Below are 16216 nucleotides of genomic sequence, written 5' to 3' on the forward strand. Positions count from 1 at the left end.
CCACTAAAACGATTCATGAAATCATTCCCTGACACGCTTCACCTTTAGCTAAAAACGAGCTCGATTTTATTTGCGGTAAGTAAGACGGTCGGTATCGCGAGTCCACGTCGCGGAAAGAAAGGATTGAGTGAAACGCCTCTCCCATTGGTCATTGGAGTATTGTTCGGAGAAGACGCACGCTATTGGACAGACAGGATGTCGGTCACGGAGATACGCGTATATGATTGGTTTACGGTGCCACGGACCAGCCCTAAGATCCTGTCACGCTTCAAGCGTTGTAATATCACTAGACTCCCCGCCCAATGTCTGACGCAAATAGTGAATGAAGATAGGGGTGCTTCTCGTTTCATCAACTGCGCCGCCTGGTTGCGTCCATTCTTCACTTTCTAGCTCCCTACCTAGACATTTTATAAAGTGGAAGTTTGTCTGGTAAAGTGGAATAACTTTTCAGGTCTTATTAGAGCTGCATTTCACATACTTTCCAAGTTCACTGATCCCTTTATATCCCTTTATATATACATACAGACATTCTACACACAATCCTCCAATCTCCTGATCATAGAGAAAGATCTACACTGTATATCATCACATGCTGAACTCTTGATAAAAGTATGCTCTGAACTTGGTACTCACCGGTGCTGGTGCTGTAGGTGCGTACAGTTGTAGCAGTCGGTGGTGGGGAGTCTGAATCTAATGATGCTGTGTCATCATCCTGGGAGCAGCCAGCCTGGATGGCACGGAGATAACTATGGCTTCGGGAACGGAAACACGTGGGCAAATCGGGTTCCTCTGTCCGGGAGTGAGACCGTGTGAGCGCGTGCATCTCTCCGAACACAGATTCTGAGCAGGAGTCTTCTCCATAGCGTTGGTTCAACTCGGGGTCCCGCATCTGAAGAGACAGGGACTGGTTGATCCTAGCTGACAGAGCAGTTAGCATGGATTGCCAGGTCGGGGGTAACCAAAACCGAGGAAGATGCCCAGTAAATATATACGTTTCAGTGATTCCTTGCTGAAGTTCTACGCTATACAAGTCTGGTTAGTGGGAAAAGGTGAGGCATGAATATATGTCTTGCTCAATTCAAAGCAAAACTATTTAACCAGCTGAAGTAAAACTTTGAATCAAAGTATTTGTCAGTAAAATAGCTTGTATGCAAGTATATCAGTAAAGAAGGTTGTTTTCTCTCTCTGGCAGGCTAAAAGTGTCAGCAAGTCACACTCTAAACTGACAGAGTGAATGCGATTTTGTGTGTGGATAGGATCCTGTCAACACCATTCAGGCAGTAGCGTTAACAGCCAAAGCCATTTCATTCCAGTGGGCTTCATTCATTACACCAGGCCTCTTTAATTGATCATTTGTCACTCTGCTGAAGTGAAGAGGGAGACGAGTGAGGCAGAGGCTAACCTCAGAGGCTTTTCACAGCCACTTAGGCATGGGGCCTCAATGTTTCTAAAACCATTATTGAAATCCTAAATACTTAGCAACATGCCAGGATATGATATCGAAACCTTTGCCATGCTATCGCACATTCATGCAAAACACAGAGAAGACATCCGACCTGGCTGATGCAGCTGTTGCGTCCAAGTGTGCTACAGCCCTGGCTGAAGTCGTCATCATCCCAGCGTGGGAATGATGAACTGACGGAACCGCCAATACAGTCCAAATTATCCACGCTGCGATTCCCAGAGAATTCTCGCAGAGATGGAAGACAACTGAGAAGAGAACAGAGAAGAGCAAAGCAGAAGAGAAAAGAGTTAATTTCGCCCGTGTAACACTAAGCATGACATTACTCTTCCGGTGTGCGTTTCCAAATACGAAGCAAATGGAAAAAGTTAAGCCATGAGTAAAAAGCTCTATGCTGTGATGTAGACAAATACATGGAATATGCTGTTATAGGAAAATAGCCATAGGTTGGTGTGACGTGGCCTGACATGAAGCAGAGCTACTGTTACCACCCTGAGATTACTTTTCCCTAACAGCATGTCCTGAAGTGTTTTATCCCTCATGCAATAGCAATTTATTAATGAATTACATTCAATGTTATGAAACCATAGAGCAAAAAGTCTTTAGTCCGTAAGGCAGAAAAGGCCATGGCATAAAACTGACTGGCAAAATGCTGATGCCTGAGATTCCTTTGCTAAATATTACAGAGAAGTCATTATTCAAATAACCTATATCTATCATAATCTATACTTCTAAACTGACTTGCAGCTGGATTTACTGTCTAAACTGTGATATAGAAAATATCTGTTCAGCCAGATTTAATGTTTAAATCCTTTAAACAAACGTATTTCTATCTACCAGTACAATAATTTACCCATCAGTCTATGCACACATCCAACCACACTGATGTGACGTGTCAGTTGCAGTGGTGCCACTTTGGTTAGAGCTCTGGATTACTGCCTGGAAGATTGTGAATTTGAATTCCAGTCCTTCCAAGTTGATTTGTTGTCATTTTGAGCAAAACCCTTTAACCCTCTGCATAAATATAAGCTGCATTGGATAAAAACATCTTCCAAATGAATAAATGTCAATTTGTACATTCGACTGGTAGCATCATTTCAATGACATTAAACACAAATGACAAAGTGAAAATTCCCAGTGATTTGTCCTAAAAAGGGTATCTATGGTGAGGTTGAGCAATGGCCACAAACTCTGAACAGGCTTTCCCTATTTTGTTTTTGAGCAATTTCTATGTATACCTGACTGTGGATCAGTTTAATAGAGAAAGCCACTCATGAGTTGTAGAATCCAGAGCCTTACTCATTAATCATCTCCTAGTAGGAGTACTGAGCACTCAGGCACGATAGAGTCTAATATCGGTTCTTCACAACAGAAATTGCATTAACTCATATAACAGCACTGCTACTCTGTACTCATATTCTGAGATGAATGTAGCCCCAGGTCTCTGGATGAACCGCAGCACTGCAATCAATGGTAAAGCGGCTCCCCCCGGTGTGCTGTGTGAGGAGCTGCAGCCGACCTGCTTCTCTTCACTGCACTGACCTTACAGAGCGTCCGATCTGCTGCAGAGTTGCAATGCTGTGGAGGGGAGACCACAGGGCCTCTAGATCCCCCTGGAGCATCGAGTAGTCCAGAGGACGGCTTGGAAAGAGGGCATTTAAAAGTGAGGAGGGCAAGAGAGGGCAACAGAAGAGGGTTACTGATAAGGAGGAAGGTATGGGGTACTGAAGTCGAGGGGATTTTGAAATGATTCCAAATGTAAAAGGATTTAAAGTGAGGTAGGATAGGATAAGGAATTATACTAATGGAAAAATAAAAGCTCTGCACTTTATTATGGTCCGTTTTAAAGTCTATGTTAGCTATAAAGCTTGTTGTGTAACACACTGCAGGTTTCCACTGGGTGTATTTTACTAGAAACTAGAAAACAGACAACTCCTAGAAAATCACTTTTACAGGAAGCTCATAACTACATATTTGGAAGATCAATGACTCTCTGGTGACTACAAGAGTTTCTGAAGTACTTAAACACTTCCTGCTTTTCCTGGACTCTATTTTTTTGTTATTTGTCACTTGTACAGGTGGGGTTAAATTTCTCCCCCAAAATAAATGTGGTGCGTCTTTTTTTTCTATTAGTATTTATACTGATTATGATGTGACACGATCAAAAATATGTACGGTTTTAAATCTTCTTATATATCTGTGTATGTCAGTGCTCGCTCCTGATATCCACAATATTCGAAAACATGCTTTTTATTAATGGCCACAAAATAAAAGGTGTAATATTTCCACACACACACATTTCCACACACATATTTTTGTTTATAGTAAGGTGTCAGACATATCAGATAAAAAGAGAAGAGGCTAGCTGTGCTAAATCTATCATATGAGTGAGCGCAGCTTGAATGTGTGTGTATGTGTCAGTGGGTGTAAGTGTGAGTGGGTGCATTTATGCCAATGGCAGGATGCCCGCTTACTTTCTGGAAGGGAACTGGTCACTGAGGGACTGCTGTGTGGCACGTAGGTAGCTCTGTCTACGCGCAGAAGTCTTTGGTGAGGGTTTCAAGCTGTTGTCCGAGTCATCGCTGTCCTCCAGGTCCCCCATGGCCTTTACGTAGCTACCACTGCGCATCCGCCTGCACGGGATCTCACCTCGACCAAGCGTCCCACTCCAATCTCCTGTAGAGGGCATCTAGATGCAGATCACAAAATCAGCATGATAAGCATAAGAATTTTCGTTAGAGATAACATTTATATGACAGAGGTTATATTCAGTCATGTCAGTACTGTACTCATAGTATATGTGTAGTTTTGTCCAATTTGCTCACATGTGGTTACTTGAATCTTGTAAGAAATAAAACAAACCACTAAAAGATTCATTGTTGACATATTATACAAAAACATTAAAATCTCTAGCCTTTTTGTTGTGATATCTTGATTGCAGTTGATTGTAGCAATGAAGCCTTCAGTGGTTCTGTGAAATATTTTAGCAATGAAATATCTGTTTGGGACAACTTCCCAAGTTTCCCATCAGCAAACACCTAGACTCACCCTGCCTCGCACCTGGAGGTAATGGCAGGCCAGCTCCTGCTGGCATGACTTGGACTTGAGAAGTGAACGATCCAGCGTGGCTGAGCCCTTCTGGCATAACTGTCTACTGGGTGCCAGTGTGAGTGTGGACCAGGGCCCACTCTTCCCATAATTCCCTTCCACTACCGCTACTCTTCCTCCCCCTCCCCCACCTCCCCCAGGGCCTGGGAGAGCAAGGAGACCCTGGTGCTTTAGGTCATTGTTGCTCTTTGAAGTTTTCAGGGTGTGCTCGCTGATGGTGTTGTAACCTTGCATTAAGTACTTTGAATTCACTTGGCTTTCCAACGCTGACCCTGCTGCAGAGCTCTGACGACCCAGAGTCATCATTGCCATAGGGCTTCTGTAGTTAATGATATCACTGTCCAGGTCATCTGAGCTCCAGTAGCCAGACATGTTGGAGCGTGGACGCCGTTTTGCTGTGCCCTCACTCTTGGCACGGTCTTTGCTTTTGCTGCGCCGATGGTGTTTGTCCTCGTTGGCACTGTGCCCTGAGCGCCCGTTCATATTGCCTTTCATAGCCGAGCTTTCTAACGACTGTGACTTAGCGAAGAGTTTCTGCACAGAGTGGACCAGGTAGCGGATCTTTCCTGGGCTGTCGGTACGCTGCTGTTGCTGTTTCGTTGTTTCAACAGCTGTGCTACGATGAAATTGTAAAGTGCTGAAGCCGTCCCGCTGCCCTGGCAGCTGCTTCTCAAACTGATCCAGGAGATTCGCTGGTAACCTGTTCATCTTCCCTGCGCCTGGAAGCAAAGAGAAAGGAGAGTTAAATACATTGGCTCTCTCTTCAGCTCTTCAGCTTCATTTTTGTATGCCAGGATATTGTGGAATTTAAAAACTTGCTTATTTTCAGGCCTGGTAAAGTATTAAAATACAGAACTAAGATCCAAGGTTAAAAATGTGTTAGCTTTCTTTGTTTTAATTCAGTTGAATGCATATCTCTTGCATGCTGCCCCATTTCTTATTATTACTTCTAACCTTAAAAAAATATCATTATTAAATGTGAAAAGGGAAAGGATGCAATATCTGTGACAATTGTGACAATTGTGCTGATTGTCTACAGTTTTTCAAAGTTAACATATACTTATCTATAATAAACATACCATTATTTACATCATGCTCTGACTAAATATCTTCAGAAAGAAGCAACCTGCCTATATGGACTACACATACTCTTTACTGCAAATGGAATGTGCATGGAGGTACATCAAATTGACAAGAAATTCTCTTTAACATAAAAATCTTCACTGATTATGTAAGAAAAGGGATTTAATCTGAAATTTGAGTCCCTGTCTTGGCTTGACCTGATATGGTAGCAGATCCACTGGTGATCATGGCTGTCCTTCCTGGTCCGTGTCCCATGTTCATTCCCATGCCAATGGACATAGAGGTACCCATTGTACCCGTGCTGATGCCCCCGATGTTGTCTCTACTTGGGGGTGAGAAGTCACCCTGCTCGAAATGGGAGTTGTAATGGATACGTGGGAAGGTGCTACTGGTGGACAGCTGGTTGTTGAGTGGCATCAGGCAGTCTGGGGGAAGACCACCTGTGCTTTGCGAAGTGGAGAAGTGATGGGGTTCCAGGGCTCCGTAGTGATCCATGGTGGAAGAAGGGACAATGTAGGGTTGATGAGAAAGGTTGGTAGCTGAGGGCAGGTACAATGGATCTAGCCGAGATGGCGAGTGCGGAGGTTCACAGTCGGAGAGGTGATGTGTGCGGTGGGGGGTGTAGCCTTTCATGATGCGATGTGGCAACCCCCCCAAAGACCCCTATAGTAACAGCATGGCTCCACCAGGGAGAGTGGCGCACCCTGGAGGAGTCGTCCTGGAGAAAAAAAAGGTAAGGAGGGACAGGGATAAGCAAAAGAGAAAAAAACTGGAGGTTAACAGATTAGATACATTAGTCCACATTGCTTCCTGTAAGTTAAATCAACATTGCAATAAAAATTAAGCCTCAACTTTTTCCCTCAACCTCTGTTAAACTGTAAATGCTGTAATGTTAGGAAAAACTGATGATGGAGCTCATTTCTGAGCAGGGAGTGTCAACTGAACAAGTGTGAACCGAACCCTGATAAAACAACTTCAAATTGCAGTGTTACACATGCTGTTTCTTTTATGACTAAAAACACATTAAAACATTGGTAGGAGCAAAATAGGTTTAAATGATTATTAATCTTTTTTGCAATAGTATTATGGCTATTGTTGGACTCAAACAAACTAATTTCAGCAAGTTAGCAGAACATTGTGAGTAGAATGAGCCAGCATATATATCAGAATGACACAAGCATACAACTCCAGCTAACATAGACACACAACTTGAAATGTTTTTTCATGTATTGGTCAAAATGAACATCATTTGCCCTGAACCAAGATCATGTTCATGTGCTCATCTGTCAGGGTAAAAACGTCTAGACATGTGCACATGCATAAACAAACCACAGATAAAATCTATTCTTGTAAACAGAATAATAAGCAGAGTGTAGTAAAGCTTTTGCAGTAAAGCCGTTTCGCAATGGAAATGAATGGGTATCCTGGACAGATGGCCATTTTTACCCTCAGCCACAAACAACCTCTCCACCTATTTTATTAGCACACTGACTAGTAGACACCTGCCTCACATACAGACTAAATATAGCTGTCTTTTTTAGCTGTAATACAGTACAAATCTATATAATGCTTCCCAGCAGACCTCGCTATTGCGTCATAGCCATGTAGATAGTTTAAAGCACGTCATATGGCTTAATCATGCTCTACAGCCAATACTAGTGGGGGACTGCTACCGCATGTTGTGTGCCCAGACTGTCTGTGGCCTTCTATTGCTCAATTGGCATGTCGGAACATGCCAGAGTGAAAGGAACCATTTATTTATTACATTTCTGTCATTGGCATCAAACCCAACACCCAAGATAATGCTCCTTTGACTTCAGTAATTTTGGTGAAGCAATTACATGAAGATATTGACTACCATGGCCAGTCAATCGATTATTAGTGGGTTTTATTGATTAAAAAAAGAAAGAAAATTTTCAATCCATATCAGGATAGAGATTGCTTTTGTAAGCCAGACAGACAGAGAGAAAGAGATAGAGAGAGGCAACCCAAAATTCCACAGGAGTGTCTATAGAAATACTGCAGAAACCTGACACAAGTGCTGACAGACACAAGCAGATCATGACTTACAGGAAAATTGGTACAATCTGTTATCATCAATGCCTTAAATGCGTAATTGTGTTAAAATAATTGTTAGTTAATGAATTTTATTCTAGGCAAGATCAAATGTCAATAAGAACTGCTGAAATAACATTCCATTTAGGTATATGGCATACAGCCTGAGATATTTTTGTAAACACACATTTTTTTTTTTTTTAATTTAATTTATTTATTCAACTTCTACATTTTGCAATTCTAAAACAAGAAAAATGTCCCCACAATGTCGAATATGTCCGATATTCCTATATTTGGTCCCCCTCCAAAATATAACACACTTTAACACCCCATCTTTGATAAATGGTTAGTCTAATATGATTTTGTACCTCTCTTCTCAGCTCCTTTGAAATTATCTGTTGGTATTATTTATTTATGAACTTGGCTTCATTCATGATCATTAAGTGCCTATTTTGGATTCAATCACTCAGAGGTAACCAGAGGACCAACTCAGGCATTAATAATCTTGGATTAGTCTGATGCATTCACTTATACATCCCACTGTGCCTCCAAACCTTGAAGAAGAGAGGTGTGTAGGTGTGTGTGTGTGTGTGTGTGTGTGTGTGTGTGTGTGTGTGTGTGTGTGTGTGTGTGTGTGAGAGAGAGAGAGAGAAAGAGAGAGAGAGAGAGATTTGGGTAAATCTCCAGGTATACAGAATGTATTTTTTTTAGAATTGCTTGCCAAGCAGCGACCATCTGCTAAAGTCTTCAGTGTGCGAATGACATTGCCAATAATACCACACACACACCACACATACGCACATACACACAAACACACAAACACACATGTTGCCTATTGACTATTAAACACTTGTAAAATCCTAAAGATGTTTTTCCATTCATACTGATATTCATTCAACCCACACAGTAATAGACTGCATTATCTCTTGGTTTTTGGTGTACATGTTCTTGGCTCTGAACTAGACAGGAATGCAATGTTTATTGAAAATCCTCTTAAAACCGTTTTGACTCTTTCTTCTTCCTGTCTGTTTGAAGTTCCGACTTGACCTCGCTGCTGTTTTGACAGGCGACAGTCTGCGTAGTAACAGGGCTTCAAAGCCTCAGTAAATTGTTTACACGGTTCATTCTTGAACTCAATGATAGCTGCCACATTTTCAGTCCAATGGTCTAATGACTCCTTAATCTAATCATCTATGGGAATCAAACAGAAAGTCCCAACTTAAATAACTCAAATACCATACATATTTGGAAGAACATACAACTAAACATACACAAACAAAGGTCCAAATTTGTGTTAAGATTGGACTGGCCTGCACAGAGCCCTGACCTCAACACCACTAAACACCTTTCGGATGAACTAAAATGTTAACTGTACACCCCAGGCCTTTTCACCTGACATCATTACCTGACCTGACTGATCCAAAATCTTGTGGAAAGCCTTCCCAGAAAAGTGGAGATTATTATAACAGCAAAGAGCAACTGAAGCTAACAGCAAAGAGCAACTGAAACTATTCAGTCAACCACCGATAATTCGCTGTTCGGAACTCGCGGCTCAGAAAATTTGCGGGTTCTCACTTGGAACCTAACTTACCGCAAGTTGTGGATTATCTTAAAATTCACAGGAATCTGCAGCCTGAATGAATGTTCAGGAGCGTTAAGAATAATATTTTAAACTATGTTTTCACTAACAAATTTTTTAAAACGCATTATTGTATTAAAGTGACATAATGTCTAGATGATATTACTAAGGTACCATAAGGGCTGCAGGGGTGCATACAAAATTTTCGGAATTTTCGGAACTCGAATCGCGGGGTCTTAGATCGAGAGTTCCGGGGGACCACTGTACTGTCATAGCCATATAGTAAATCTCTGGCTGTCTTTGTCTGCCAGACTTTTATATTAGCCTATCAAGAAGAGGCAAGCTTTTTTAACCAATCACCACAAAAGACCATTCAGCCAATTCTAATTGAGCCTGATTATAAGGCCGACCATTGATTGCCACTATGTCTGAAACTTCAGTGCAATTGTCACTGAAAATTGTGGGCATATACTCTTTTTTCACAATCTTGGCCAATCTGACTCAACTGATGCCGCAGCAGGCACTTTGGCATGCTGAACTGTGTGCACACTGAATCATGGGGCTGTATCTGTAATCTCCAGACCAGTCAGCTCAACTGACTATGACTAATGCCATGTCACCACCTTCATTGCAATCTCTACTGAAACCTGTGCACACTGAGTAAAACCACTTTTTTTTGTGATCAAACAAAAAAAAAGCTAACAAGACAGGTGCATTCCTGTGGCTCTATCTATCTGTCTGTCTGTTCGTCCGTCCGTCCGTCCGTCCGTCCGTCCGTCTGTCTATCTATCTATCTATCTATCTATCTATCTATCTATCTATCTATCTAATCTATTATTATTATTATTATTATTATTATTATTATTATTATTATTATAAATAAACATTGTAAAAATGTGGTAGTGCCCCAGCCCTTGTATGTTGGTTTTGATGGCTTTCTTTTAATGGACAAATCGTTTCCAATATTTGCATCAACTGTTCCACCTTTCTGATGTTCATGGCCTCACAAGTTTAATAAGCCTGGTTCAAACCGATACCTAATGTCTGGTAACCTAATATCGTCTCTTAGGCCTGTCAGTAAATATCCTTTTTCTCTGGGTTCTTTGGTTTCCTCCCACCGGGCATGTGGGAAAAGATCAAACATCATGCACCAAAAGACACCCGAAGCATTTAGGTATCTGAAAAGCCATACAATGAATAGCATCTAGAGCAGGGGTGTCCAATCTATTTCACAAAGGGCCGGTGTGGGTGCAAGTTTTCATTCCAACCAAACAAGGGCCACACCTGATTCACTGAAGATGAAAATGTAAACAGGTATAATAGAGAGCAACAACCAGTAGATTGGCTGGAATGAAAATCTCATACCTCATACCTGCCCCTTGTGTCAAAGATTGGACACCCCTTAGCTAGAAGACCTTGGCCATAACTAAGTTTGGGACGTGCTTTGGACATAATGGTTTAAAGTTATAACTTGCAACTTCTATAGTAATAACATGATGAGGGCTGCTTTGAAAGGAATGCAGTATACATTTTCCCTTTGTGTAAAAAAAATTATGTCTGAAAACACATTCCAACCACAGAAAAATGGAGTTAATTAGGGAGAAGATTGTGATGTGGTGTGCCATGAGGAGCAGAATGAGTAGATGTGATATATATTTTAGTTTTTCAGTTGTTTTATTTAATCAGAGTGCAGCCAGCTTTTACATGTCCAAACAGCAGGGGGTGCCAAGGGGCAATGCATATGCACAATACACACACACGCATGCACGCACGCACGCACACACACACACACACACACAAAAAGTGTAACCTCCATAACCACCAAAAGAACATCTAAGCAGAAAAAGCTACTCCAATACAAAGCAAAGGACATTTACACGTTATCCATATCAGGAACACAACCAGCATGATCCCTCCTGCATAATGCTAACTAGTTTTACACATTTTTCTTTAGTATAAACTTGAAATATTTTCAGTATCTTCTTCATGCTCACATGTGCATATCATAATGTACTGTGGGTCCTGTTGTGTGAAAGCTAGAGCAGTTCCTCTGGCTCAAGCTTGTTCTGTCTTGTATGCTATCAGATCGAAGACACTCTTCTTTTGTTTTCTCTCTGCAGCCTGATGCAGTTTAGAGCACAAAAAACGGACTGTGATTTTGCTGCACCTATCCAATCTCATACCGAGTGTGCATGTGTAATGCATATATATTCATACATACAAACTGAATGGTATTTATGTATGTGTGTATGATGAACAGAGAATCTAAAACATCTGTAATAAAAAAACAAAGATAAAGACATGAAGGCCATGTGACAGGAAAGAACGGCAGAGAGAAAGACGATACACAAGGACAGGCCAGAAGGAAGCACTCAGCAACCATATGTTCACAGTGTGCAGATTATTAAAGAGCGAAAGTGTGCGAGAGAGAGAATTTGAGAGAGAGAGAGAGAGAGAGAGAGAGAGAGAGAGAGAGAGAGAGAGAGTGAGAGTGTGTGAGAGAGAGAGAGAGAGAGAGAGAGAGAGAGAGAGAGAGAGTAAAATATGCTCAATCTAACCTTGTCCTAATTATATTCTGCACTGGGTGGGACCATTTCTGCTCTATTTTCACAGCTCTAAATTTACTCGCAGTCTAACTCTTCCCTGTTTGCATATGTAGCGCTTTGTTGTAGTTTTCTTCTCTTCGTAATCTTTTCCGCACCTAAATCAGAACAGTGTGGAAAATGCGATCATGAAACACTATTATGAAAAACTGTCAGGCCAAAAAGCAAAATGTAAATTTCTGGCCATATCACTCAATAACTCTGATCCACACTGAGCAAGCATTTGATTTTACCAGGAAATGAAAATGGCTATATTACAGGCATGGCATAGCAGTAGTAAGAGATGGTACACAGTGACTTCTGAAGTTTGAATCATTTACATTTTTGGCGTTTGGCAGATGCCCTTATCCAGAGCAGCTTACACTTATTTAATTGACACAACTGAGCAGTGGAGGGTTAAGTGCCTTGCTCAAGGACCCTGAAATGGCAGCTTGGTGGTGTTGGGATTTAAACTAATGACCTTCCAATCAGAAGTTCTATGTCTTAATCACTGAGCTACCCCTTTTTACAAAACATATGGTAATCCTTCTCGATTTTGTGTCATCCATGCTCAGGCGGCCAGTTTTGTCTGTATTCTTCTTCTGTAATATTTTGCCATAGAAAGCAGTAACATGTGTAGCGCATGCAACTAAATAAGAAACATAAAACTGAAAAAATGTTTGGTCCCATAAATGGTGTAGATCACAGATTTCTAATACAGCTCCTGGAGTACCACTTTCCATGGACATGTTACTGTTTTTCTGTTTCCAACACACCTGGTTTAGCAAATCTGCTTATTCTTGAGTTGAAATGGGTGTGGAAGAAAAGGGCTTCAGAGAGCTAGATTTTTAGCTAGCTATGATATAAACACCAATGTAAACAGTCCTAAAACAAAGCATGCCTTCTAAAGCATAAAAACATACTTTCCAGTCATACTAAACTGCAGTACAGGTGTGTCATTCACATTTCCACCTTTGATGTGAGTTGTTACCAAAAAAATTAAATAAAGATTCTTCACTAGAATCTCTCTCATTTACAGTATATGCTTTTCCCCCCAATCGGTCTATCTTTAATAGATCTTACATGGCTAATCACACACACACACACACACACACACACACACACACACACACACACACACACACATAAACACTTCAGCACATTTGCAAAAAGCACAAAAAACTCTACCCCTTTTATTCTTCCCTGCTCTGTTCTTCATCTTCTTGAAACATAGCATAGATAGCAGGATTAGTATGATGTCCTTTTATCCACAGTGAGCCTCAGGTGCTGGAAGAAGCACACAAGGTGTGTCTTTTGCATCTTTATCAGAAGGCTGCTGTGTGTGATACTGTATTTGCCCTGCATAAAATTAAAATAGCTTTATCTAAAATCCTGGAGACTTATTAAACTATCAGTGTAGGAAAATGTAAGTAAAAAGCAATGCATTACACCGGGTTTAAGGTCAAGGCAGTACGCACACAAAAAGGATGTAGAATATGTGTGTAGCATTAAATTGGTAAATGACCTGTTATTGGCCTCTGATCAGGGTTGTGTCTCCTTACTTGTTTTGCTAGACCTAAGTACAGCTTTTGACACCATTGATCATACTATCCCCCTTGCTAGACTAGAGAATATTGTTTGAATAAAGGGAACAGCTCTCTCCTGGCTTAGGTCTTATTTGACTGATCGCTATCAGTTTGTTGATGTAAATGGTGAGTTCTCCACAGGTAAAGTTCGGTGTTCTGCAAGGATCTGTCTTAGGTCCACTGCTTTTCTCTTTATATATGCTTCCTCTGGGTGAAATTATACATAAACATGGTATTCACTTCAATTGCTATGCTGATGAAACACAGTTGTATATTTCAGCAAAGCCAGATGAGAGAGATCAACTTACAAATGTTGGAGAGTGTGTAAAAGACATTAGACAGTGGATGCTTGATAACTTCCTTCTGCTTAACTCGGATAAGAAGGAAGTACTTTTACTGGGACCACATGCAGCTAGAATTAAACTTTCCTATTACATAGCAGCTCTGGATGGTCTTTCTGTCTTAGTGTACAGCAGCCAAAGACTGCTTGTGATTATTGACCCTAGTCTTATCTTTGAGGCTCAAGTGAATAATATTATCAGGATCGCCTTCTTTCACCTTAGGAATATTGCTAACATTAGAAATATGATGTTGTTGCAGGATAAAGAAAAACTAGTTCATGCTTTTGTTACATCTAGATTAGACTACTGTAATGCTTTACTGTCTGGGTGTTAAGCAGAAATAAGCTTTAGTTAGTTCAGAATGCAGCAGCAAGTGTCTAAACTAGATCTAGAAAATATGTCCACATCATTCCTGTTTTAATCAGTCTAAACTGTCTCCAAATTAAATCTCGCATTGATTATAAAATACTACTACTGACGTATAAAGCACTTAACGGTCTCACGCCACAGTATCTGAATAATATTCTGTACAAATATAATCCCACACCTACTTAGATGCAGGCTATTTGTTAGTACCTCAAATAGTGAAAACTACAGCAGGGGGCAGATCTTTCTCTTATTAAGACCCACAGTTATTGAACAGCCTTCCAAACAGTCACTGTTCAAGTCAAGGCTAAAAACTTATTTATTTAGTCAAGTCTTTTATTAGTAGCATTTTCTTAGGTAAAGGAGCAGATCTGGAGGGATCATGGGTATAGAGTGTTCAGTGAACTGGGATATTTGTATGCTGTTGTCCCCAGACTCTCACACGTTCACTCAGGATTTTTTGACGGTGGTGTGGTGGGCCATGTCTTATCCCAGAGATTTCTTCCTTGATTTCACTTCCTTGACATTGTCCTTAAATAAGTAACCTTATTTTAACAATAAGGATACTTAATAATCCATATCCTTCTCTACCTGTCACATCTCTTCTCTCTCTCTCTCTCTCTCTCTCTCTCTCTCTCTCTCTTTCACACTCTTTCTCTCTGACATGCTACTGGTTTTCCAGTGACCACTGTTTCTGCCCCTCTCCTCGGATCTGCCTGCTTTGTCCCGATCTGCCTCTGGGTGGTGTTCTCTTTGATTGGAGGCCACAATGTGCCGCTGGGGATGGTTTCTCATCAATGCCCTGGGGATCCTGGGGACTTTGAGGATTTGGCCTGGACTGTAGTTAATGCCAACAGTCTGCTACACTGACTCAGGACTACAGTTTGCATCTAATCACCATCACTGCACACCTAAACATCGTTTATCTGTAATAAATGGACATTCGGTGCAACCCAGATGAGGATAGATTCCCTCTTGTGTCTGGTTCCTCTCAAAGTTTCTTCCTTATGCCATCTCTGGGAGTTTATCCTTGCCACAGTCGCCACCGGCTCACTCAATGGGGCAAACGTACACATAAGGAACCATCTTATTTGTTCTTCATCACCACATTATCTGTGTAAAGCTGCTTTGAGACAATGTTCATTGTTAAAAGCGCTATACAAATAAAAATAAATTGAATGATTCAGGAAGAGGCCCAAAACAATAATAACAGCAATAAAAATAAAATAAATGTTTGGTGATTGAGAACATTACATGAGATTGTTTTTGTATACAAAGCAACATTTTGGACAAGTGAGTAATAAAATTGTTCCCACTATAGAAAAAAGCAGTCCTCTGACGACATGTTTAAAGCGACTCAGAGACTGTACTATTGTCAATAATTCTCTAATGGATGCCAGTCAAACGTGTCACCACAGGACAAGCTGTTTCCATGGCAACTCTGAGCATAATGCACAGGCTGCATGGCTCTGGACACGTGTATTTATTGCTTTTGGACAATGTAAAGGGGGGTGTGATCTTAAACAGCTCGATCCTCAAACAGAAACTTACATCAGACAAGAGGAAGTATTTGAAACGACACAACAAATGTTCTTTCACACAGGTCCTCTACGGTGGTATACTCTACTCACATTTGAAGTTCATCACACGGGTGGGCGGGATCAAACAAACTCTCAGCTTCCTGTTGAAAGACAAATTGTTTTATTAGACTTAATGATCGTTAAAATCCAACTGAAACTCTCCTACTTCTGTACATGGAAAAGGGGACTGCTTTACTTTGAGCTCTGTTGAATGGTTAACATTTGCTAAGGACAAAGCTCTCTGTGACAGAAGCCTTCTCTTTAAATGTCACTCGATCCACCATTTCATTCATGCGAAGTCTGCATTTTGAGCTACCGTGTCGAGTTAAGAAGCATAATATTTTATTATTTTTAATGAGAGCTGCTGGCTTGGTAAATTGCTATAACTACATTAAATGTCCACTAGAAGATATAGACCAGTGTGTGATGTTAAAACAAAAAGCACTAAATTTGTGTATAAAACAAAAGAACGGT

The 16216-nt window shown here is 40.9% G+C and overlaps 1 protein-coding gene across 4 annotated transcripts in view; it reads right to left on the reverse strand.

Moving 5' to 3' along the window:
- Positions 1-16216, reverse strand: part of dlgap4b (discs, large (Drosophila) homolog-associated protein 4b) — a 103202-nt gene that overhangs the window by 23097 nt on the left and 63889 nt on the right. The window contains exons 2-8 of one of the 4 annotated variants that reach the window (XM_046846336.1): positions 15794-15843; positions 5851-6371; positions 4523-5289; positions 3937-4151; positions 3005-3103; positions 1557-1710; positions 634-889 (exon numbers count right to left, since the gene is read on the reverse strand). In XM_046846336.1, the coding sequence (XP_046702292.1) occupies positions 634-889; positions 1557-1710; positions 3005-3103; positions 3937-4151; positions 4523-5289; positions 5851-6286 (1927 nt within the window). In that variant the 5' untranslated portion in view covers positions 6287-6371; positions 15794-15843. Of the gene's footprint in view, positions 1-633; positions 890-1556; positions 1711-3004; positions 3104-3936; positions 4152-4510; positions 5290-5850; positions 6372-15793; positions 15844-16216 lie in introns of all 4 variants that reach the window. The other 3 variants (XM_046846330.1, XM_046846352.1, XM_046846345.1) reach the window with 3 other exon arrangements.

This window comes from Silurus meridionalis, chromosome 1 (genome assembly GCF_014805685.1).
Source record: "Silurus meridionalis isolate SWU-2019-XX chromosome 1, ASM1480568v1, whole genome shotgun sequence".
Taxonomy (NCBI): Eukaryota; Metazoa; Chordata; class Actinopteri; order Siluriformes; family Siluridae; genus Silurus; species Silurus meridionalis.